This window comes from Nyctereutes procyonoides, unplaced genomic scaffold, assembly GCF_905146905.1.
Source record: "Nyctereutes procyonoides isolate TBG_1078 unplaced genomic scaffold, NYPRO_anot_genome, whole genome shotgun sequence".
Lineage (NCBI taxonomy): Eukaryota > Metazoa > Chordata > Mammalia > Carnivora > Canidae > Nyctereutes > Nyctereutes procyonoides.
Window position 1 is genome coordinate 21,898,364 of NW_026575030.1, and position 24,946 is coordinate 21,923,309.

The 24,946-nt window shown below is 45.4% G+C and overlaps 1 protein-coding gene across 7 annotated transcripts in view; it reads right to left on the minus strand.

Annotated features, from left to right (window-relative positions):
• Window positions 1–4,373: 4,373 nt before the first annotated feature.
• Window positions 4,374–24,946, minus strand: part of KALRN (kalirin RhoGEF kinase) — a 656,901-nt gene continuing 636,328 nt past the window's right edge. For 2 of the 7 annotated variants that reach the window (XM_055315793.1, XM_055315794.1), the window contains exons 54-60: window positions 23,630–23,751; window positions 22,839–22,970; window positions 21,239–21,403; window positions 19,047–19,125; window positions 12,826–13,026; window positions 9,229–9,367; window positions 5,000–8,443 (exon numbers count right to left, since the gene is read on the minus strand). In XM_055315793.1, the coding sequence (XP_055171768.1) occupies window positions 7,898–8,443; window positions 9,229–9,367; window positions 12,826–13,026; window positions 19,047–19,125; window positions 21,239–21,403; window positions 22,839–22,970; window positions 23,630–23,751 (1,384 nt within the window). In that variant the 3' untranslated portion in view covers window positions 5,000–7,897. Of the gene's footprint in view, window positions 8,444–9,228; window positions 9,368–12,825; window positions 13,027–19,046; window positions 19,126–21,238; window positions 21,404–22,838; window positions 22,971–23,629; window positions 23,752–24,946 lie in introns of all 7 variants that reach the window. The other 5 variants (XM_055315795.1, XM_055315796.1, XM_055315808.1 and 2 more) reach the window with 4 other exon arrangements.

Here is a 24,946-nt window from a genome sequence, read left to right on the forward strand (position 1 = left end):
CCCGCGGCTCGGGGCCCCCTCGGGTGTCCGCTTCCGGGCCGCGCCGCTCCCCGGCCCGGGCCTCACCAAGCGGTCCCGACGGGGCTCCTGCGGCCGTAAAGCGCTTGGCCGGTCCCCGTTCGTGACGTCGTGCTGCGCCCCGGGGACGCTGGAGGATGACGTCTTCATTCCGGCTGGGGTAGCTCAGCGGCTCGGCTCCGGGTAATGAGTGCGGGGGTGGGGGGGGCGGAGCTGCTGGGTCTTGCCAAGTTGGTCCGCAGATCCCAGCGAGCCTGGTCTTTAGGAATAGATCCCTTAAGGTGGGGGCGGTTCCCGTAGAAGGCGATGCTTTAAAGGAAGTCCTTTAAAGGCTCATGATGGTTACTCATTTACATTGATGCCGACTTCATTTCTATATATTTAACTTTATTTATTTATTCATAAGAGACAGAGACACAGGCCGAGGGAGAAGCAGGCTCCACGCAGGAGCCCGACGCGGGACTCGATCCCAGGACCCCGGGGTCACGCCCTGGGCTGCAGGCAGGTGCTCAACCGCTGAGCCATCCAGGTGTCCCCTCCTTTTTTTTTTTTTTTTAAGATTTTATTTATTTATTCATGAGAGAGAGGCAGAGACACAGGCAGAGGGAGAAGCAGGCTCCATGCAGGGAGCCCGACGCGGGACTCGATCCCAGGACCCCGGGGTCACGCCCTGGGCTGAAGGCAGGCGCTAAACCGCTGAGCCACCCGGGCTGCCCCATTTGTCTATTTTTAGTGTCTATTTTCTTTGCGCTGACTAGCCCGTGGGATGAATCTAGGCTTCTCTTTTAAGATCTTATCTATTTTGGGGATCCCTGGGTGGCTCAGCAGTTTGGCACCTACCTTTGTGGCCCAGGGCATGATCCTGGAGACCCCGGATCGAGTCCTGCCTCGGGCTCCCTGCATGGAGCCTGCTTCTCCCTCTGCCTGTGTCTCTGCTTCTCTCTCTCTCTCTCTCTTGTGCCTCTCGTGAATAAATAAAATCTTTAAAAAAAAAATCTTCAAAAAAAATGAGATTTTTAAAAAAACCCACATTTTTGTTCTTGTTGGCGAAGTAAGCTAATCAAAACACTTTTCATCTCTGACACTCTAGCTAATCAACATTGTACCCCGAATCAGCCTCATTCACACTTGGGTGGCGCACACAGACCTGATCCCGTCCGTCTGCATAGGCTAATCCAGAGTCCACAGCATGATGCATAGATTGGTGAGATCCAGCTCAAACGGCTTGACAATTTCCTAACAGAGTTGGTACCTGGAACACCAGAACGAAGTGAGTGACACAGCTGAGAGTTTTTTGTTTTTTTTTTTTTTAATGGATAGAGAAATGCCTTTGGATACTTCTCCAGGCTACAAAATTGTTCCTCCCATAATCCTGAGCAAAACGTGTTGTAATAATAACATGATATTTTCCACTTGTCAAAGCCTTCATATACTTGGAGAAGAGAAAAAAAATTACCCTTTCCTTTGAACAATGGTTTTAATTAAAAAGAAAAAGACCACCAGAGATATCTTTAGTATAGTATATTTATAGGAATGCATAACTTGTGAGATGTACATTTTGAAGTTTCATCCATAACTTAGAACATTTACCATAGTCATAATAACAAGACAGCAGGTCATCACTTTACAACATTACACATGGGTGATTTTGACTTACAAATAAAATATTTACAACCTACCTTTACAAAACGACGTTGTGTGCATACAAAATGAACTGCAGAAAAATTTAAAAATAATAAGACAACCGAAAACCCAGAAGATACACTTAAGGCAGACCAGCAAGACACTGAAATAATTAAGGCTGTGGAATTCTTCTGCACCTTGAAAATATAGAGCTATTTATCAATACTGTGGAGTGATTTTAAATCAATTGTTACAAGCCTGATGGAAGTATGTATTTATATGTATATGTATAATGGTCCCTATGGGGAAACCTATCCATTTATGGATAAGGCCCTTTATCTGAATGGCCAGAGAAGCCCTCCAAACTCTCAAAAAACCTGGTGGGGAGGGGGTCACTCAAAACCAATAGGTGCCAAGGCAGTTTGCAAACCAACTATTAATTATTCAGACATAAAGATACCCCTACCCTAGGTAAACAGCCTAAACGATGGTCCCATTATGTTTTCAGGCTTTGTTCACTTGGCTTTGTGGACTTCAAAGGACAGCAAACAGTTCCCACATGAGTAGACTCTTAACTCCACCCATCAGCCCTAATGGTTTTGAATGGCCCTAAAAGGTTTTCTAGTAGAAAAACTGACCGACCCGGGCTGTCTTCAACTGGATAGATTTCTGCATATGAGCAATAACATATACATACATATTATACACTATATACATGTACAGATGTACATATATCCATATTTTCCAACAGTTTGCACTTTTGATCACTACCGTTCTCTGACTAGGATCTCATTCTGACGGGTATGTTTCGGTTTTCACAGTCTTCACATTTGTCCTAACTACTGGTGTTACTCACCTTCCCCATAGAGTCGGCTGGAGTTTGGCAGAAACAGAAGTAAAAGCACCAGGATCAAAAAAATCAGACACAGAGATGACAGATATGGCTTAAGTTAGTAAGAGAAGATGTATGTTTTGTTAACTTCAAATTCATAACCACAGTCTCTGAGATCATGGTAACAGTCCCCATAATACTCCAGGATGTGCATTTATTTCTTGATAGAAGTCAGGCATTGATGGAACTCTTAATGCTAGCTATCCCTGGGCTAGCAAATTAGCTTGCTTCAGTTAAGTTGGGACGCCAGGAATTTTATTTGCACTTTCCCCCCACCACCCTCCCTCTTTTCAACTAACCTCACCCTCAGAAGTAACAGGTATCTGAAAAGACAGTTGATCTTGATCATTTGAACACAACTGAATCGGATCACATTTTAGAATCTCCCAACGAACAGGCTGACAGGAAAACACGATAGCCTATGAGTATTTCAGGCTTTCATGAGTATTAACTTCAAACTTTCCGTAAGTGTCCCTGAAAGATGAAAATATGTCTTAGAATAATTGCTTTTTCCTCTCCTCTAACTTCTATACACATGGAAAATGCAGAAATGCCTTTCACTGAAAACATGGCCTGTGATATTTCTGTGTTCTATTTCTATATAGATTTCTCCCATGAGTAATATTTCCTATTAAAAATGTCTAGTGCTATGGACAAATTTCAGCTCTTTTTAACTCTCTAGAATTAATGAGACAGCTGAGAGCCTTGTAGTTATTAGAAAACAAATATTAATAGAGTAGCTTCCCTTTTCCTAGTGGAGTATGTATGAACCTTGTCTTTTCTAACCCCCCCCCAGATTTATTAATTTCCAAAGGATCCCTAGACATTAAACAGTTAAGAAAAGCCATAATGCAAATAAACCCATTGGAAGCCCGAATACTATGTTAGTTAGCCTAACCCAGACTCCATAGAGATGCTACACAGGAGAAAAAGGAACAGGAGAAAAAGGAATAAAGCCCACATTTCTCAAAACTGAACAAGGGAGTGGTGAGTTTGCACTTTTGCCCTACTACAGAGACCCCTATGTTTGCAGTATTTCCTCCTCTATCAAATTTGTGGGACAAAGTTTCAGTTAATACATAGATAGAACCACTATCTAGTTTATAATGCATTTGCTCTCTCATGTTCTCACGAATCTAAATTTCCATGCACTTTCACGTAGGCAAGCAAACGAGGAATGACTAACTCATGAGCACTGAATCATGGAGACTTTGGGAAAGCAAATATGCTACTCCTGAAACACCTGATTATCTCAAAAAAAAAAAAAAATCCAAGGTTTTCCTTCCAAAATCCAACAGTTCAATTCACTTCTACACCCATGCATGTAGTTTGCCCCATGTAAGGGATGCTGATGAGATTCTGAGGAAATGAGTTGTGATATCAAACAACACTTTATTCTCACTTCTGCACTTCCAGGGAGGAAAGTGGCTGTTTGAGTTGGTTTCTGTCAATTTTTCCAGAGCGTAAAGCTTGAGAAGAGAGAGTAGCAGTTGCTTTGGAGGGCATCCTATTCTGGGTCTGCCATCAGAAATATTGGAGAAAACAGTTTATTCACACAAGACCATCAGCTCTCCTAACCTTTTTCTGTAGACAAGCTTTTCAAATGATTGAAATTACAGGCTAAGACCAAGTAACATTTAGACAAAGAGCACCTGGTACTTCCAATTAAAATCAATTTACACAATTTATCTTATGAGTTTGCAAATGGTTTCCTAAAACACGAATATTGAAAACCCGGAATGTTCAAAGTCACTATCAATAAAATCCTTAGCACTGGCAGTGTATAGCACTTTAAGAAAATCAAAGTATTTTTTAGACATCACTATGCTATTTTTGCAAGATTCCTATGAGATTAAAGTCCCTCCTCCTTCCACCACCACCAGCGCTCCCATTTTAACAATGGGGACATTTGGGACAGAAAAAACAAAGACTTTCTGTAAGAAAGGACGAATCAGGAAGAGCTGAGGTTGAAACTCAAGAATTCCTGGCCTCACCCTATATTCAGATGTTTTCATTGAAAAGATATTTTAACATAAAGAAAAAAAATGCTGCAGTATCAGTCAATCTAAGTACAACGAGCTTCTTTTTCTCCCATCCTCCCCTCTGAAAGGCACTACTATTTATAAAGGCTTTGTGAATGACAAAGCGACAAAGTGGTGAAGCCAGCTTTTCCTCTGCTTCCTCTACTCCCCCAAAAGTGTTTATGGCTGTGGGGGTCCTGAAGGACACCTCCAACATTACAATTTTTTTTTTCTTAAAAATTTTCCCACATTCAGCTGTAAGTGAATATAAATCTATTTAATTTGAAACAAATGTAAAAGATGCAGTAAATCATATCTTTACAAAAGCATTATGAATTGTCCCTGATCTCTTCCTTCTTTCTGCATCCCACCCATACAAAACGAAACAAACCCCAAAACTCTGTAACGAATATAATAAGCCAAGCAAGAAACTTATGACTTTAACCAACATTAATTTTTCCCATTTCAACTGGAAGTTCACCCGCACGAATTCCTAGTGAAGTTTCGATTTCAAGAACTACGACAATTATGGTGGAAGTGGACCATTTTCTCTTCTTTCCTCTCTCTACCACAAAGTCATAAATATCTGGCAAAACAGGTACATGAAAGTGGTTTCTAATCCTTTTTGCCTCAGGCAGTTGCCCACAGAGCAACCTCAAGTACACTTCCCAGCCCCACCTGCGGGGATTCCTTGTTATTTCCAACTGGCTCTGGAGAATTCTTGAAGCAGGACTGCTCTCTATTGGGGAAGGAACAGGGGCTTTCCAGGCAGCGCACCTCTCTGTTTTCTTTAGTTACCAAACTATATAAAATACACACCCTTTCTCTTAGGGCCTCTATTAAATTTACTCTAGTCTAATGATTGTACTTTGGCTCCAGTTAACAGAATCAGACTACTTTTCATTTCTACGTCTCACCTCTCCTGTCTCCTCACTTCCCCAACGTGAGTACGTGGGAGGAGGGGAGATCCCACGCAAGCCCACACCGGGGGCGTCCCTGGTACGTTCTGATGTAAACGCTGATATCGAAGCTTTGGCTCTAACATTCTGTCAGCTGCCCTCCCACAACAGGATTTCGCGAATGCTCCTCCGCCCTCTCTGCACACTGTCCAAGGCCCTCATCTTCTCCAGCAGAAACTCAGCCCATCTCTTACATGGTCATAAAAACTCTAAAGGACTCAGCAGGGAGTTCTGTAGTCCTCGTACACAGTGGACAAGACAGACCTTGCCAAGCCGCACTTGATGGGTATTCGCAACCCTCAGCACCTGCCCTCCATCCCGAGATGAGCCCTTGGGACCAGGCTCTCTTCTTTTAGGCTAGATCTCACAATGAAGACATGTTTACTAAAAGGCTTTTTTTTTTAGTAAATGTTTTAAATTTTAAAATATTATATCAGATAGTATTTGTATATACACGTAGGTTTAAGTGGAGACGGGGGTTTCGGTCAGGGGCGGGCTCGGAGTGAGGGCGCCTTGGTGACCCAGGTCATTTGGAACTAGGAACCAAATACACGTGGAATCAGTATCCAGGTATTTGGTTAATCCTAAAAATACGAAGTGCTATCTAGTCTTATTGCTTGTACTTCCTACTAATTGATTAATCTATAATCTTGGATGGGATGAGGTGGAGGGTGAAGGAGGAAGTCGACTGATGAGTATTCTCAATTCTACATTTCCGCTGTGGGAAGAAGTGTTTTTATATATTAAAGTTCAGGCTTCGTTTCCACCATTCTTTTTCATTTAGATAGATTTGTAATTCTATTAATCCTCCCTAAACTCTTCTGCCCGCACTTCTGTGCCACACGCTTCGAATTTTCTCCATCCTCTCATAGGAGAGAAGTGATGCCATTCAACCTGATTTGAGGACACATACTTGAGTTACAGTCTTAAAATATTATTTGCATAACAGCAATTTTCAAAACATCCCAGAAAACAAAGGGTGGATCATGTACCAACACAAGAAAAAACCCCAAATCTTCCCCCAAAACAAAGAAAAACAATCATGAAATGCCCAGGCTGAATTTTTTTTTTCCCCACTAGTGGGGTAAAGGGCAGTTCAGAATCACCTCGTGTGGAGAATACATGCCAGAAAGCAGCGTTGGCCTCAAAAGTGCAATTAGTCCTTTTGTTCCGGGGAAATATCAGCGGCTGAGTGGTGATAGATACGGCAATCACAGTTAAAACTCAATGCTGTGTTAGAGTGATATATCAGATTTATTCCATGGCTTCAAAAAGGACTTAGGACCAGGCCTTTAAGGGCCTATATGGCTGCCTCCTTTTGGTAAGTACCCCTTAGCTTCCACAAGGGGTTAGAAATAAAGCAAGCCACCTTTCTGAGCACTGCATTCTACAGCTGTAGAAGTCAGAAAGTGTTGTTCCGTTGTTCGTAGGAACCGTAGGAAAGGTTTCTATTTGCCCTTTTGTGTGAACCTGTTATATTCATTACCGAGTTCGAACCGAGTGTAGACATAAAAATAGCCCCACAACTCTTAACTGTATTTGGACTGATTTCCCGGCAGGCTTTCCTGCCAGATTAACTCTGAGCTGCCAGTGAATTTGGGGGTAGCGTTTCATGTACAGAACCTCTGTTAATCAAATAGTGGTGACTGAGAGGAAAATCTTCTCATTCACAGGTTGCAAAAGGGTAACATTGCTTTCTCTTAATGCACAGGTTCTGGTAAAAGATTTCTATACAAGATTTATAAAATGCTCTAAAAAACTTGTCATCTAATTGTGCTTAGTCAAAACAATGTAATGCTTCGGTAAATAAATTACTGTCTTAACTGGAGCACTCAAAGTTACTTAGGATTGATCTCATATATACCTCTATATTATAAAACTCTGAAACCTGAATGGGATATATTTTACCATATGTGTATATGTATCCTATTAAGAAACTATATCTAAGTAATCTAAACCAGAATAGTTGACATACATGACATCTCTGTTAAATAGAACTTTTTTTTGCTTAAAATTTCAGCAGAGTTACAAACCGTCGATACTCACTACAGTGAGCTTTGGCTTTGCCCAGTTAACCACGCATTTTGGAACGCACTGTTCAAACTTTATAACAGCTAACATTCTTGTCATCCTTGCCCCCCTCTTTAATGCTTTGGGTGACTCTTGGCATCTTTCTCTCTTCTAACTGACCTTCTGAAAAGCCCCTGGATTTAGGATAATTTTACTGCTGCCCAGACCCTGAATAACCACTGACGAGGTTTAAGAGGTACATCTCTCAAGCCAGAGAACTGCATGGAGTGAACTAACAGAATTATTTACAGACATTCAGTCTCGCTTTGGTTCACACTGCACTTCCATGTGGAACCCCAAGGGCTAGGAGACGGCTACGTCCCTTGGTTCACCCGGTTGACAATGTAGCTCTTGACATTGGGAATGGGCCGCACGTCGTTCTGATGCTTGCGGCGCTCGATGAAGCATGCCAGGCGGGAGGTGTCCAGGGGGATCTTGGAGTAGCTGCCGTTATGGGGCTGCAGCCAGGGATGCTGCAGGCAGGTGGCTGCCGTGGGCCTCCTCCGAAAGTCCTCCTGTAGGATCACGTTGATGAAGTCTCTGGCAGCATTGCTCACGCCACAGAAGTATTCGTGCGGGAAGCTGAAGTCCACCCTGCACACGTTGATACAGGTCTCCTCTTTACTCTCATCCAAGAAGGGGGACACCCCACTCAGCATGACATACGTCAGAACCCCGATGCTCCAGATGTCTGTGCCCAGGGAGACGGGGATGCCTTGGATCACTTCCGGGGCAGCAAACTCGGGGTTCCCCAGCAGGTGGTGGATGTGGAAGTGACCCGAGATCTGGACAGCATCCTCCAGGTCGATGAGCTTCACCCGAGGCACTGGGATGCGTAGGTCAATGAGCAGGTTTTCAGGCTGAGGGGACGCGGGCGTGAGGGAGAAGAGAAGGCAAGTTCAGCTCCCCGTCCCGACCACCCGCAGGACTCTGGTGGCTCACCCGTGGCTCTGCTGTTCTGTGACAAAGCCTAGAGCGCGAGAAATTGCCTACGCAGAGCACACAGGCGCCTTTAAACTAGACTGAGTTCTGGGGCGCCTGGGTGGCTCAGTGGGTGGAGCATCTGCCTTTAGCCCAGGTCATGATCCCGGGGTCCTGGGATGGAGCCCCACATTGGGCCCCCTGCTGTAGGGGCAGCCTGCTTCTCCCTCCCCAACGCTTGTGCTCTCCTGCTCTCTCCAATACATAACTAAAATCTTTAAAAAAAAAAAAAAAAAACTAGACTGAATTCTGAGTTTGGGCAGCATTTCAGAGAAGCTGTTTGACATTTCAAATCATGTCTTCTCAACTACCCCCTGCTTCTCCACTGGCTCACAAAAAGAATGAAACGTTCAGTTTGGAAAATGGGGGCTTCTTTTGGAGCACCACAGACCTGACATTTATGGGCTTCCTTCCAAAATGTCAGGGGTAAGAGTGGTAGAAGCTTCCCCACCTTCTCTCACCCCAGATGTCACTGTGACTCCGGTGTGTTCATTAATTCACGGATAACATGCTCAAAGTTCAGTGACGACCCAGTCTCCGTTTAATATTTGTAAGGATTCTAATCCATGTCAATAAAACGACTTAGACTGTACATCCCTCAAGTGTAAATGAGTGACAGGTCAGACTTAGCCATTTCCCTGCGAGGGCAGCTATTTCTTATTACCTTTATGTCCAAATGGGCAACCCTGCAGTTGTGAAGGTACTGGAGAGCTTCCATGATGTCTCGGATGTAGAAGGCTACCTTCTCTTCCATCAGCTCGTCATGATTCATAAGGTAGTCTAAGAGCCGGCCATCGTCCATCCTGGAAGGGGGAGGAAAAGACAAAGGAAGTATGTTTGTAAGGAAATGGCAAACTGATTCATACAAATCCGTCAGAGCTTTAAAATCTCTCCTACTCCCTCTTACAAACGGAGGTCTATGCTGCCACACATGCATATTGTATCTATTTGTTTGCTTGTTTACTTATCTGTAAGATATTACTTATTTATTCATGAGAGACACGGAGAGGAGAGACATAGGCCGAGGGAGAAGCAGGTTCCATGCAGGGAGCCCGACGTGGGACTCGATCCCAGGACCCTGGGATCACAACCTGAGCCCAAGGGAGACGCTCAACCACTGAGCCACCCAGGTGCCCCACATATGCATATTTTAGTTAGAGCCCCAAATTAATGTTTAGAACTAAAATCAGTTAATCTAAAAATCACACATGTGATGTGCTCCACGGAAGAAATCTGTATAACCTGAAGACACATTCTATGTTGTTAAACTTGAAATTTTGTCACAAGGGAAAAGGTCTGACACTCCATTAAAAGGTTAGATTGCGGGCAGCCCCAGTGGCGCAGTGGTTTGGCACCGCCTACAACCTGGAGTGTGATCCTGGAGACCCGGGATCGAGTCCCACGTTGGGTTCCCTGCATGGAGCCTGCTTCTCCCTCTGCCTGTGTCTCTGCCTCTCTCTCTCTGTGTCTGTGAATAAATAAATAAAATCTTAAAAAAAAAAGGTTAGATTGCAAAAGAGAGAAGGTCTTCAGAGAGAGAGAGGAGAGAGCGCGCATTTTCTGATTAACAGGACGCCTGGGGGGCTCAGCGGTTGAGCATCTGCCTTCAGCCCAGTTCCAGTGAATTCTGATTCACAGGAACCTGGAGGCTTGTGAGCTGCCCCAAAAATGTTTTGCAAATTCCTTTCATTTATCAATTTTCAGTTGAGGAAAATAGAAAGTGGGCAAAGTTTGTCTTATGCAATCTTGACCCTTTTTTGGATCCTTTGCCTTTTGAGCAATTTTCTAATCGTAAAACCCGTGACCGAGAACATGGATGGTGGAGCCAGCCAGATCCAGATTTGAATCCAGATTTGAATCCTGATTCTATCACCTAGAGGCGGGGGGGGGGGGGGGGGGGGGGGGGGGGGGGGGGGGCTTGGGACAAGTCAATTAAACTCCGTGTTGGTTTCTTCATTTGTAAACTGGAAATCACAACAGCAATCACGTTATGAGGGCCGTGCAAGAATCAAGTGAGACAATGAGGCCTTTGAACATAATTGGTAGCAGTCGTAAGTGCTCAGTAAACAGTGTTTCCAGGCTTCCCTCCCCTTCTCTAGCCGGTTCCTTCCCTCCTGGTCTCTCCTGCTGCTCTCCTTGATAGGAGTGAAGCCCTAGGACCCTGCCAAGGGTGGGGTGGGTGTGATAAGCGTGGAATGAAGTAGGATTGGGTTAGGTGCACCCCACCCTTCTCGCAGCACTGCTCCCAGACCTGCACGTCTCAGCACCAGGCTCACTCTCAGAGCTTTTGGGTAATGCAGATGCCCAGGCCCCCCTCAAACTAGGCGATCAGAACCTCGGTTGCCTGACGGAGAAAAGCTCTACAAGAGATTCGGGTGGCCACCAAGGAGGTGATCTCTGGTCACAGGGTTTACCTCAGGCACGGCCTCTCCACTGATCTTTCCTGGACCTCTAGTCCCAGAAACACATTTCTATGTTCTCTCACAGCAACTCTCCAAAATACATGGTTCTTTCTCAGCATTTGCCATGTTAAACTGAAATCATTCACTTGCCGATTGGTCTTCCTCATCAGACTTTGGACTTCTCAAAGACAAAAGCCACCATCTTCTCATCTTTATTCCTTCCCTGCTGGCCCAGGTTCCACACAGATGCTTGCCCACAGGGAGTGCTCAGTAAACGTTGCTAAACTGGCTCAATCCGCTATTCATCTGATTTAATCCCTGTAACATCTCTGAGAAGTGGAAATAATTCTTCAGACTTCACAGATGAGGACCTGAGGCCGGGGAATCTAAAGGCCCTGCCCCAAATCACAGAGCTGGGATCAGAGTCCAGGCTCTTCATTCCAAGAATTGCACTGTGGCAGCCTGGTAATCGGCATGGCTCCTTGGAACGATGCAAGCTGGCCAATGTGAAGGGGCAAAGAGTTCTGGGTCTGCCCTATTACCTTGATACGCAAGTGATGATACCTTTTTACTGGAACTCGGGTGTCACACGTTGTCACATGTAAATGAAAATAGTTCACTGCCAACAAAATACACCTTTTGAGTTAGGAAGCTCCCAAGAAACAGGTTCGGTTCTGGAAGCCTGCTTATAAGTGTGTTTGTTAAATCCAGGGTGACAGTTGATCTACTACACAGCTATGTAACGTATCACAAAAGAATTACAAATATTAATAGAGTTGGTTCTGTTTTGTTTCTTTTCAACCAATTAAAAAATGTAGCTGAAGATATTTTCACCTTTTGGATGTCTTTTTTTCAACATAAATAAATTTTAGGTTACTGCTTCAAAGGCCCTCATACACAAACACCTGGACAAACCAGCACACAAGAGCCACACTAAAATGACAACTGAAAAGCTGTAAGTGGGGGCACTTCTGAACACAGGCTCATGCGGAGCCATACGCAGCACTGGTCTTGGGTGCAGGGTCATTGGCAGGCATCTGATGACTTTTCTATGAGGGCTCCATACTTCTGAAAGGACTTTGTTCTTTTTAGCCTCTGTTAGAGCCTTGTGAGCCACAGGACATGATCTCTGCTTGGGGCCATAGTGGGGGAGAATGTGCTTTATTTGATGCGTTCTAGGGCCAAGTATATGATTGCCCGAGTTTCTAGAAAATCTGGAATGAGTGGACTATTTCAAAGGTAAGGCCCCACTTTATTTTTTATTATTTTTTAAAGATTTTATTTGTTTGAGAGAGAGTGAGTGCAAGAACAGAGGGAAGGGGCAGAGGGAGAAGGAGAAGCAGACTCCCTGCTGAGTGGGGAGCCTGACAGAGGGCTTGATTCCAGGATCCTGGGATCATGACCTGAACTGAGGCAGATGCTTAACCGACTGAGGCACCCAGGCATCCCCAGGTTAAGGCTCCACTTTAAAAGGAACTTCTTGGGTGGTAGACCGTGGATGCTGTGGCAGTGGATCAATGCACAAACCCCCTCTTTCATTTCAACTCCACCCCTGTCAATAAGCCAACTGTTGATAAACTTTCCCTAAACCCCTGCCCAGTCCACGAGTCCATAACAGAAAGAACATGAGAATCAGAGCGCGACAGATATGGGTTCATGTCCCAGCTTCCCTAGTTGTAAGGGTCTTCCTTATCGCTGATTTTTTCTAATTGATAAATGGGAACCACATTTTTATAAAATATATGGGACATACAACACTACGTACACCGCAGGATGTTGTACAAAACGTGACTGCCATTTCCAGCAGACAATAAATAGCCCAAACAGCTGGAGATCCCCTAAGAAAAGCCTGTACTTACAGTTCTAAAATCAGGATATAGGATGTAGGGGACTCATAGGTGTCATGGAGAGTGATGTACTGGGGGTGCTGCAAGTGCTGAAGCAGGGCAGCCTCGTGGGCAGCTTGCTCTTTTTTCTTCATTTTTTTGCTGACAAATTTCACGGCGACATCCTTGCGGGTAGCCTTGTGAATGCATTTCTTTACTATGGAGAAACGGCCTCTGGAAGGCGAAAGGGAGAAAGCATGTTGCTAAGCTTCATCAATCAAGTAGGTCTTGTTTATTCAAGGATGCATGAAGTTTTATCTGAAATGGTTACACTAACATTTTTATTAGGAATCCTACTTTCCTCCTTTTAAATTATAATGTTATCTTTCAGAAAGGCCATGTTTTGCTTCCTTAGCATTTCAGGGTTCTTTGAGATGCGGAAAACTAATATCGTTTTTAGTCAATAGATTTCTCCATCACTTTGAACAACCACCACGGGGTCAGTTTTCTAAGCAGAGTATATTTCTCTAAAATACAACAATAATAATAATGTTAAAGAAGGAGGAATTCTACTCTGATAATTTCAAAGACTTTTTTTTTTCAAAGACATTCTCTAAAAAGACAAGTTTTCATTTTTTTCATATTATCTTGGTATTATTTATTATCTTGGTATTTATTATCTTGGTATCTTCCTAATATACACAAAAGTAGAGAGAATAATAGATCTGTGCACCCAGCATCCAGCTTCAATAATTATCAACATTTTGCCAACTTTATTCCATCTATTCCTTTCCTACCTCTTGCCTTTCCCTGTAGTATTTTTAGCAAAAATCCAGATATCATGTTATTTCACTCATAAATACTTCCGTTTGCATTTCTAATTGACAAGGACATTTAAAAATGTATAACCACCATGTCATCTTCACATCTAACAAAATTAGCCAGACCTAAAATAGAATGGTTCCCAGACTCAGCTGCAGCCCAATAGGAGCTAGTAAGAAAGTGAATTAGAAGGGGAACTGGTCAGCAATGGGACCAGAGAAAGGGAGTCAGAGGTGACAAGCAGTGCCACCCTAGGCCTGTCCCTGAGGCACCCTGACCCATGAGTAGAGGAGTCAAGAGTCCATCCCTCTAGGGGAAATGGCTGCATCCAACACCATGGGCACCACGAAGATTGTCCAACTGACTCCTTGACCTCGCTCTGTGCTCACCAAGTAACTTTCTGACAATAATGTTTTTCTGTGATAGATTTTCACTAAAGAAGAGAATATGCCAATCAATACTAATTGATTAGCAAATACTAATTGAATGCCCATTATACAGAAGACGTTATTCTTTTTGCACAGTAAGCAAATATTTGGTCAAACTGATAGTTCTATATCATAAAATAATAAATTACTTTTTTTTAAAAAAAAGTAATCTCTATGCCTAATCTGGGGCTCCAACTCACGATTCTAAGATCAAGAGTTGCATGCTCCACTGACTGAGCCAGCCAGGCACCTCTTCATTATGTTTTTTGTTTTTGTTTTGTTTTGTTTTTTTGAGATTTTATTTATCTGAAAGCCAAAGAGGGAGAGAGCACGAGTGTGGGGAGGAGGAGAGGGAGAGGGACAAACAGACTCTGCATTGAGCCCAGAGCCTGAGGCAGGGCCCAATCTCACTACCCTGAGATCATGACCTAAGCCAAAGACAAGAGTGAGGCGCTCAACCACCTGAGCCACCCAGGCACCCCCATTCTGGCTTTTAACAGCACTCTCTTGTTTGATTATCAGAGGTCACTCCTTCCAGAGGACTTTGGATGCATGAAAACAATCGAATGCTAAGGAGAGCTCGCCTGAACTGAGTGGCCATGTTCAGGTGCTCCTATATCTCAATTTTTAAAAAGGGTTTTATTTATTTATTTGAGAGTGAGAGAGTTGGGGCAGAGGGGGAAGCAGGCTCCCCACTGAGCAAACAGCCTGATGTGGGCTTGACTCCAGGACCCCAGGATCATGACCTGAGCCAAAGTCAGCTTAACTGGCTGACCCACCCAGGTGCTCCTGTACCTCAATTTTTTTAAAAAAACTGTGCTTATCGAAGTTATGCATCCCCATGATTTAAAAAGTCAATTAGCTTTAAGGTTTCTTATTAAAACAAATAGTATCCCATCCTCCCACCCTCATTTTCCTCACCTAAATGGCAGTTTAACATACTAATTATATTTTAGCCTATTGTTTGGGTAGTCTATGTCTGTGTGGCTAATTCTTGGTGCTTGACACCAACTCTGGAAAGGGAGATGTTATCCTCTCTCCCCTCCCTGTCCCCATGACATGGCCACTTTCTCCATCCCCTGTCCTCCCAGAATGATATTTTAATCAATATTCAGGGTTTCCGTTATTGCAACTAGGTCAGGGGCTATTCACAGTTGAAGCTCAGTAAACTACAAATATTTTCCTTTTCGTGATAGAATTCAGTCCTCATTTCTGACAAAGAGTGCTCCTTCTGAGGACCACTCCAAGATTAATCTGGGACTAAGAAGTCTGCAGGGTAACTGCAGAGTAACTGAGTGGTGGTTTATATCGTAGTTCAGTCCTCAAAGCCTTGCTCAGCTTCGGTGCTTTGTCTTCTATCTCTGCACAGCTTGAAAGCAGCCCAGGATTTGTGTTGTTCCATGCACAGAATCAGGGGATCTCCTTCTTTGGCTCTTCTCATTGAGATTTCCCACACATTCTTTGGCTCCCATGGGCCCGTCTTTCTAGATGGGATTCCTTCAGAGTTTTAGCTTCTTGCTTAAGCTAAAGCAAGGAGACAAAGAAGGGAGGCAGGGAAAGGCATTTTCCTCCTTTGTTCAGCTTGAAGGGGATCCTCTTTCCTGCCTTTTGGCCAGAACGATGGGTTTCTTTTGGAGCTGCTCCCTGTGCATGCTGCTCAGTTCCCTAGTTTGGCCCACCCTTAGGTTAAACACAACAAACTAACCAGAGAATTCACTGCCACTGTCCTGGACTTGCTTCAAGTTTTTTTTTTTTTTAATTTTTACTTATTTATGATAGAGAGAGAGAGGGAGAGAGAGAGAGAGGGAGGCAGAGACACAGGCAGAGGGAGAAGCAGGCACCGGGAGCCCGACGTGGGACTCGATCCCGGGTCTCCAGGATCGCGCCCCGGGCCAAAGGCAGGCGCCAAACCGCTGCGCCACCCAGGGATCCCTTGCTTCAAGTTTTAACTGGGCTCCCTATTCTCCCTGTTATTTGCTTTTCAGAATCTTGAGGTAGTTGCTTTTTGGTATTTTGTCCGGGGATTCTGGTTGTCATCAGTGGGACAGATGGGCTACCATGGGCTTACTGTCTACCTTGGCCGGCTCTGAAGCTGGCTCACTCTAAAAGCTGGAGACTGAACAGTGTTTGGAAGCTTTGAGTGTGGGGGGTGGAGCCTGTCAGCTCGACCCATCACTGTAGGGTGGATCTGAGTGGATGGTTTAGTTGGGAAAGCTCCAAAGTCAGTATCTTTAAGACTTTTTTCTTGGGCTGGCCAGATTTCCCAGAGAAAGATCCTCCTACTTCCTGCCTGGGCAGAGAAGCCCCAATTGTCCGCTTGTAGAAGCTGAGTGGCTAAGAAAGCTGGGGTCCCAAAGATCCAGCAAGGATACAGTCTCATAACGGGCCTGTCTGCAGGGAGGTTCTGCTGCCCCGCACTGTGCCAGCGTCCCTGAGAACAGAGGCACTTGGTTTTACCCTGTCTGGAGAATGGACGTCCAGCCCTTTCCTGGATGGGGTGGGACAGTCCTACAGCTGCCTGCAGCTGGAGAGGAGATCTGGAGCCACAACCTCGCACAGAGCTTCAGCCCATCCTTTCAATTTCAGCATCGTCTTTACACCACTTTGCCAAGGTACTCGACGCTGCCAGGACCCAGGCCTTTGAGGAATTCTGCTGCAGAAGTTGCACTGGCTCTTACTTGACCCCACAACTGACTTGGAATTAGTTCCCCAGGTCTCCTAGGTCATTTGTCACTCTCTCACTTGTTTTCTGCTTGGATTGTGTTACTGTAGTTGTCTCTCCTTCCAGTGTCCTCCTCCTCACGTGCCTGATCCTTTAGTGGGAAAATTCCTTTAGTGGAGATTCAGTGATTCACAGATGGCCGTGGTCAACTTGCAATCCTGCCCTGGCCCTCCTACTTTTTTGGATCATGTAACAGGTAACCAGTCAGTATTCCCAGGGGACAACTCTCTGGCTTCTTTACATTGCAGTGGTGCCCATCTAGCTCATTTCGGGCTAACCGTGCCATGCTCAAATGCTCTTTCCTTCTGTAGATGGACTTCAGGAGTGAAGGTATTTCTTTTGCACCATCGTTTTTATAATACTTAATTACCAGAGAGCCATTTTTAACAATATAGTCCTATAGGCCCAGAATTTTAGGTTTAAGTGTAATAGAGAAAGTTGACTCACTTTTATGGCTCACAGATACCTTTCGTGTGTCTCACATAAGTATCTATGTGTTTTATTTCCCTTCTATTAACATACAGTATTTTTGAAGGATCTTCTGAAAATACGAGGATTCTACTTGGAGGAGGGAAAAACCTTCAGATTGTTGCGGATGAGATTAAAAAAAATCAATTGTTTTGAACAGATCAGAAACTTGATCTCACCTTTGGGAAATACTAAAACATGCACCTCTTCTAGCTAAAACATGACTTAGCCTACGGCTATCAACAACAAATGCACGTCTTGGGAAGGAATTCAGTGGTGCATCTAGGTGATATAAGCAGTTTCATTTAGAACCAGGTGGGGATTATACTAGAATCATACCTAGCTTCACAAAACTTCAATACAATGGGGCAAACTACATTTTAATTGCTAGAGCTTATTTTTTGACAAAAATTGCTACAGCGAGTGACCACATATGCTGGTAAAACAAACACAGGCTTCAGAATCGGGTAGCTCAAGGTTGGAACCTTGGCTCTACACTTACTAGTTGCGGGACCTCAAAATCATTACATAACAAAGCCTGGGATCTTTTTCCTGGAAATCTACTCAACCACCACCTCACGGTGTGGTAAGGATTAGATTAAACACATCCCTATAATATCTGTATAGTATTTGGAACACTATAGATACTCAATAAGCATCATCATCAACATCGTGTAAATTTCCATTGGCCTTTTTTATTCCTCCCTCTGTCCTCACAAAGTAGAGTGAAGGTTGGTTTTTGAAGAAAGGTATTATGATGAAAGGTCATGAATTACATTGTGACTCCTACCTAAGAAATGGGAAAGACAAACATTTGGGCTCTCTCCACAATCTGTCACAATTCCCCCACTTAGGAAATTTTATGCTTCATTGGGAGATGTCAATCAGAGGCACAGATGATGGTAATGGCCCACCGTTAGTGGGTGCTCTTTTCTTTATACATCCAGGGAGGGTGGAGGACTTCCAAGAGTTATCCACCTTCTCACCTAGACCATGTGCAAACTAATGCACACATAGAGATGAACCTCCTTTTTGTTTCTTTCCATCAACTATTTTTAGACAGGTGACAGATTTTTTTTCATTCTTTCATTAAAAGTCATATTTTTATCTTTTTATTTTTGAGGACACACCTTTCTAACCAAACTAGAGAGAAAGAGAGGTTGTGTGTGTGTGTGTGTGGAGGGGGGTAGGGGGGTACCAGACTGAAAATATCCATAAAACAATGTGATTGGGCTTGACATATGGACATATATAGAGACCTGAACCAAGAATTAGTGGTTATACCTTCTTCTCAGGAACACATGGAACTTCTAATGAAAAACTGACCACGTACTGCAAATAAAGCAAGTCCCAACAAAAGTCAAAGGGTCAGCATCATATAGATCAAGTTCCTCAACTACAACGTGATTAAGTTAGAAATTAGTAACAAGAAGATAATTTGTAAAAACCTCACAGTTGGAGATTTTAAAATACTTCTATTACAATTAGGTCAAAGAAAAATCACAGTTGACCTAAATGATAATGAAAGTGCCACGTATCACAACTCAGGAGCCGTTGCTAAAATAATACTTTGAAGAGAAGTCTGGGACTTAAATTCTTATATTAGAAGAGAAGAAAGGCTGACAGTTAATGAGTGAATCCTCTGACTTAGTGTAAAAAAAAAAGAGCAATAAAAATACACACAAATGTTCTAATTTTTTCTTACTCTAGCAAGAATACACTTAGTAAGGAAAACAACACTAAAAGCAAGTCATTATTCTGATGTGATGATGTTAAGTGCTCACTAACGAAGGAAGTGAAAACAAGGTCATTACCTTCCAATTTCATTCAGCTCAGTATAAGCTGAATCAAAATTTTCCTTCCAAGAAATGGTGGCACCATCAGCAGCAGCATCTTTGGAAGAGAGAGAATCCATTTATACTGAGGAAGTCATACAAGAATAAAGAAAAGGTCAACAGAAAAGCTCCTGCATGGCCCCAAAGCAATTCTCGTGACCAAATACGGAGTCTAACTCAATGGGAAAACGCCAGGATTCTCTGAAATGTGATTTAAAAAAATATCATCAAAGGGGGAGCTGCCAGGACAGAGTCAGCAACCCCCTCAAGCCCCCCACCCCTGTGCCATCTACAGAAACAAAAGAAAACTTGGGACAATTAGAGATGTAACCTCTGGGTATTTTAAAATAGAAATTTGATAGAAAAAATTAAGAGAAAGAAAAACGCATGGAAGGTCTAGAAAAGCCAGTGAGAATCAGGGCTGAGGGGGCACGCAGCAGAGGTTACGGGACGAGTTACAGGCCCAGAGCGGGGAAGGAGAATGTGCTCAGAACCTCCTAACCACGGTCATGGTCACTCTGCTGTGTCAGTGAGGGCTCCTGGCGCTCTGAATGATTTAGCTTAGCCCCAAATACAGGCCTGAGCACAACGTGTGGCAGCAATACCTTGTATGATGTGCTCACTTCACACACATGCACACACACACAAGCACGCACACCAAGACGTATTTGTGCTGTCCTGGGGACCAAGTCTCACAAGGTGCAAAACAGGGCAGGATTTAGTCAGCGGCTTGGGAGGCAAGGACCCAGGGCTCTTCCGACCCGGACACCCTCAGGCCACCCAGAGCACAGCCAGGCTCACGCTCAGGTGCCTGTGTCTGTGGAGTTCTGATGAAACAGAGACCCAGGGCCCAGGGTTCCCAGCGAGTCATGGGTCCAAGGGAGCAAAGCCGCTGGGAGGGAGCTGAGCCCCTGGGGACAGCCCCTCCCAGACCCAGGTAGGGGACAGGGGCTGGGCGGTAGCTGAAGGCCCTAGAAGGCTTGTGAGGCCGCCCTGGACACCCTGGGATCCCCTTAGCCCAGAAACACACAGGCTTGTGGTCTCTCCAGGGCAGTGACCTCCTCCACCCCGACACACACGGGCCATCCCCTCGTGCCAGCACGGAACCCCAAACTACTTGGGGATTTCTTCAGGCTGACAAGTGTGCTCTTCCAAAATGTTCTTGGATGGGCGGCCCCGGGTTAGTGCCGCCTGCAGCCCAGGGCGTGATCCTGGGGACCCAGGATCGAGTCCCATGTCGGGCTCCCTGCGTGGAGCCTGCTTCTCCCTCTGCCTGTGTCTCTGCCCCTCTCTCTCATGAATAAGTAAAAAAACCAAAATGTTCTTGGGACCAAGGTGGCTTGCTGAGACAGTGAACAGGTGGGATTTGTAAAATACTCACCCTAGCTAGTTGTAGGTGTATCTAAATTATCTGACATGTCTACATAAAAATGTACTCATCCTGAGGAGCGCCTGGGTGGTTTCGTTGGTTAAAAGTCGGCCTTTGACTCAGGTCATGATCCCAGGGGCCTGGGATGGGGCCCCGGGTGTCAGGCTCCCTGCTCAGAGAAGAGCCTATTTCTCCTTATCCCTCTGCCCCTCTCCCCACTCACATGCATGCTCTCCCTCTCTCAAATAAACAACAACAACAACAAAAAAAAAATCTAAAAAACAAAACAAAAAACATATCCACCTTGAAGAAAGACATTCTGGGAAGGCTGGGTATGGGGAAACTATCAAATACTCATTTTGATTCAGATCTTTCAACTGGGTTGCTTTTGTCTCCCCAGTTTAAGTGGTGAATGGGGCTGTCTGAGATGCTGCGAGGCTCACTCCTGCCAGGAAGGGGTTCCCAGGGGAGGGGACGTTGGGTGTTCCCACCTAGGAAAGGGGGCAGATAGCATCCAGGTGACTCCTGACTCCTGCCAGCCCCTCTCTGTCCCTGGAGACGTACTCAGGTGCTCAGGGACCCTGGCAGGCCCAGCGTAGACACGGTTGCAGGACCGGGGTGGGGGTGGGGACCTCACTTTTGCTCCGGGTGAAAAACCAGACTTTTCAGCAGGTGTCTGCAACTGACGCTGACTTGAGTCCCTCAAGCCTCTTACTTGGCTGAGCGGCCGGCCCATCCAGGTGGCCCCACCTGGCCAGGTGCCCACCTCCGTGCCCCGGGGAACCCCATCCCGGGGACTCACCGTACTCCGGGAGTCGCACGAACTCCGAGGGCTCGCTGGGAAGGCTGATCCCCCAGGGGTTACTGGCGCTGACTCTGAACTGATAGGGGCTCCCGGGGCTGAGGTCCTCGATGACCAGGTAGGTGTCCAAGGTCGAAGCCACCGACTGCTGCCAGGCCTGGGAACCTAGTGCGCGATTTCCGAGGAGCGGGAAAGAGAAAAAGCCAGGGGGACATCGTTGCAGAGGCCTTCGGCAAGCAAATAAAGGGACGTCGACGCACTGCATTCAAGGAACAGTTGTGCTTGCTGCCTGGGTCACCTGCGGCCCCGCGGCCAGGCTGTTCCCCGCGGGGCGCTGACGCAGTGGGGGGGCCGCAGAGGGGGCGAGAAGGCCGAGATCGTGCAGGACTTACCGAAGGACGCGGCCACTTTTTAACAAGGCATACAAATGTGTTATAAATAACAAGATGAAATAAAATACGCATTTGGAAGTGGAAACAGAGGGGAGCCGGCCAGGCCCCAGCACTCCACACGTGAACCACACCGTGTAAGGCGGCTGCGTAACCCTCTCCTTTCACCTTCACTAGCAGAATCCCGCGGGGTTGGGACCATGGGAAACTGAGGCTCAGAAAGATGAGATGATTTTCCTCAAGCCAAGTGGCATGATGGGCTGAGAGCTGAGCCAGCTGCAGAGTACTAGCTTTGCAGACGTGTCCCCTGGCTCAGCGCGACCCCTTCTGGGCCAAGATGGGGAGACCCAAGAGCGCAGCAGCTTCACAAAGATGCAGAAACCATCAGCTTTGTTGCGTAGACGAAAGAAGAGTTGAAATACTCTGAGTAGTGGCGAGTAAAACAAGTGATTTGGGTTCTGGGCACCAACAATTGCTGGAAATTCAGCTGCGTAATTCCCCATGTGGTTCAGGGACGTGCTGTTAACAACCAGAGTCACCGGCAGCCTCTCGTGTAACGATTCTTGCTAATAGGCCACAGGTTTGGGTGCTTCTAACTGCCGATGAAGGTGTGCACCCTTAGCAGGTAAACATAACGAATTTACAAAAACGAACGGTTTTTAAGAATCATTATACGCGCGTATGTATATAAAATTTAGAGGTCACACAAAATATATATGAGATCTATATTAATATATGTGATCTCTAAATTTCATCTGGGGGTGGGAGGTAAAGCCCTGCTCGTGCTACCCTAGTTACCACTCCGCGGGAAGGATCACGAGCCAGTGAAGTTGACACCTGGGTCTAATGCCCACCCTGCCTCTTAGGAACTCCTGTCTCATGTTCCTTAACTTTCTTTAGGCCTTAGCTTCCTCATCTGTAAAATGGGCCTGATTGCCCCATTTGTCTGGGTGATGGGGCTTATTAAGGACAGAAATGCACGCAGAGGCAGGCAGGAGGCCTGCCACATGTCATTATCACTTTGGCAAAAACGCCTGCTTGAAGCTACAGATCAGAAGGAGGCTGTAGTCTGGCACGGAGGTCTTTACACTCAGTTGGAAGACACAGGAAGGAATAGGATGGAGGGCATGGAAGCAAGTAGTTTAGGACTCTGAAGGGCCTCCTTTTGAGAAAGAGAAGAAAAAAAAGAAGAGTGGGGGAAGCCAGCGCACCTTCCTCTCTGTACTCCACGGTGTAACCAGAAATTGTGCAGTTGCCCGTGCTGGAGGGAGGCAGCCAGCGGAGGATCACGGAGGTGCAGCTTCTCTCCTGGGCAATGGGGCGGTTAGGGGCCGCTGGGACACCTTCGGGACAGAAATTATGGTCAAGTGCTATTCCTGCAGGTCGTGGCATTTTACACCAAGGTTGCACATTACCTAGGAAACCATACCCTCCCCGTGTCTCAAATTTTTTCTCTGGCCTTCTTCACCAAGGGGCGTACCTTTCCCCAGGCCCTGGAGAGGCCCGGCAGATACACCTGGGGGCTAGGAGTTCTTCCTTGGGCTAAAGACTGCACGCTGGACGTAAAGCTTGGCTGGGGAGCCATGCAGGAAGGCATGGGGGGCCGCAGGAAGCTCTCAGCGAAGATTCCTTCTCTTTGCCTTTGCTGGACCTTTACTTTGGGATTTCACAATGGACCTTTTGTTCCCCAGGTCCCAGGGAGCCCTTGTAACGTCCACTTAAAATGTTTGATTAACACAAATTCATAGAAACAGGAAATAGAAAGGTGGGTGGCTGCCAGGGACAGTGGGGAAAGGGAACGGGAGCTGTTATTGAATGGATATGGGATTTAGTTTTGCAAGAGAAGAGTTCCAGGGATTGGTCATACAACAATACGAATGCACTCAACACTACAGGATGTATACTTAATATTGGTTAAGATGCTAAATTTCACAAGTATTTTACCATAATAAAAAAATATTTTAAAAGTCTAAAAAGCATTAGACTAGCAAAGAGCCTGTACCTTGCACTTTAACCGTAGCAGATGTAGACGTGGTGCCGTGGTCATTTGTTGCTATGCAGGTATAAATCCCACTGTCTTGGGGCATCAGATTGCAGATCTTCAGGGTGATTTCTCCCGAATCACTAGAGATATCCAAAGGATGCTCTTCAGACTCCAGGAATGAGACCATTGACTGCTGGGTAAAATCCCATAGAGTGGACACACGGTGCGCTGAGCTGAATCCTCAGGCCCAAAGTATTCTCCGGCTCTGACTTGCCCAACACACCTTGGGGGATCCCCTTGTCTTTCTATGCTCCCATTTCTTTGTGGGGGCAAATTCTTGCCACCCTCATCTCCCATGTTTGTTGTATATAGGGTACAGGGATAGAAAAGGAATGCAATGAGAGAAGAATCAGAAAATGGTTTGAAATCTATAAAGTCTGACACGATATTACTGGTTTTATTACCACTAGCAACTTTGTCCTAAAATATTCTCAGCCTCACACATCAGTAACAAATGGTACAAGAAAATGGAGGGGTGGGACGCCCGGGGGGCTCAGCGGTTTAGCTCCTGCCTTGAGCCCAGAGCATGATCCTGGGGTCCTGGGATCGAGCCCCACATCGGGCTCCCTGTGTGGAGCCTGCTTCTCCCTCTGCCTGTTCTCTACCTCTGTGTGTGTGTGTGTGTGTGTGTGTGTCATGAATAAATAAATCTTTAAAAAAAAAGAAAAGAAAATGGAGGGTTATCTGGGTGGTGCAGTCGGTTAAGCATCTGACTTGGTTTCGGCTCAGGTTGTGACCTTGGGGTCCTGGGATTAAGCCCCATGTTGGGCTCCGTGCTCTGCACAGAATTTACTTAGGATTTTCTCTCCTCCTCCCTCTGCCCTCACCCATGCTCTTTTTCTTTCTAAAGTGGATGAATAAATCTTAAAAAAAAAAAGAAAAGAAAATGGAATGACTAAGAATGAAGATGTTTAAGTATTTCAAACTCTACTATGGGACCCTCAAAACAATTAAGTGAATTAAGGAAAGGACACATTTCACCACTAAATGCTAACTTCCCCAGTAGTCCCAATAGGGGGTCCAGGATATCACAAGGGAAACACTGCTCAGAAAGGGTGAAATGCAGCAATTATGGTCAACCCCACTCCCTCCCCACAGCCTGCTGCCTTCTGGATCCTCACCAAGCACTGACTCTCACACCAAGTTCCAGGGGTCTGCTGATCTTAGGACCTGGACATCCCTGGCCATCTTTGCTGGGCATACCATTTCATATGAACAAAAAATTTTTTTAAAGATTTTATTTATTTATTCATGAGAGACACACAGAGGCAGAGA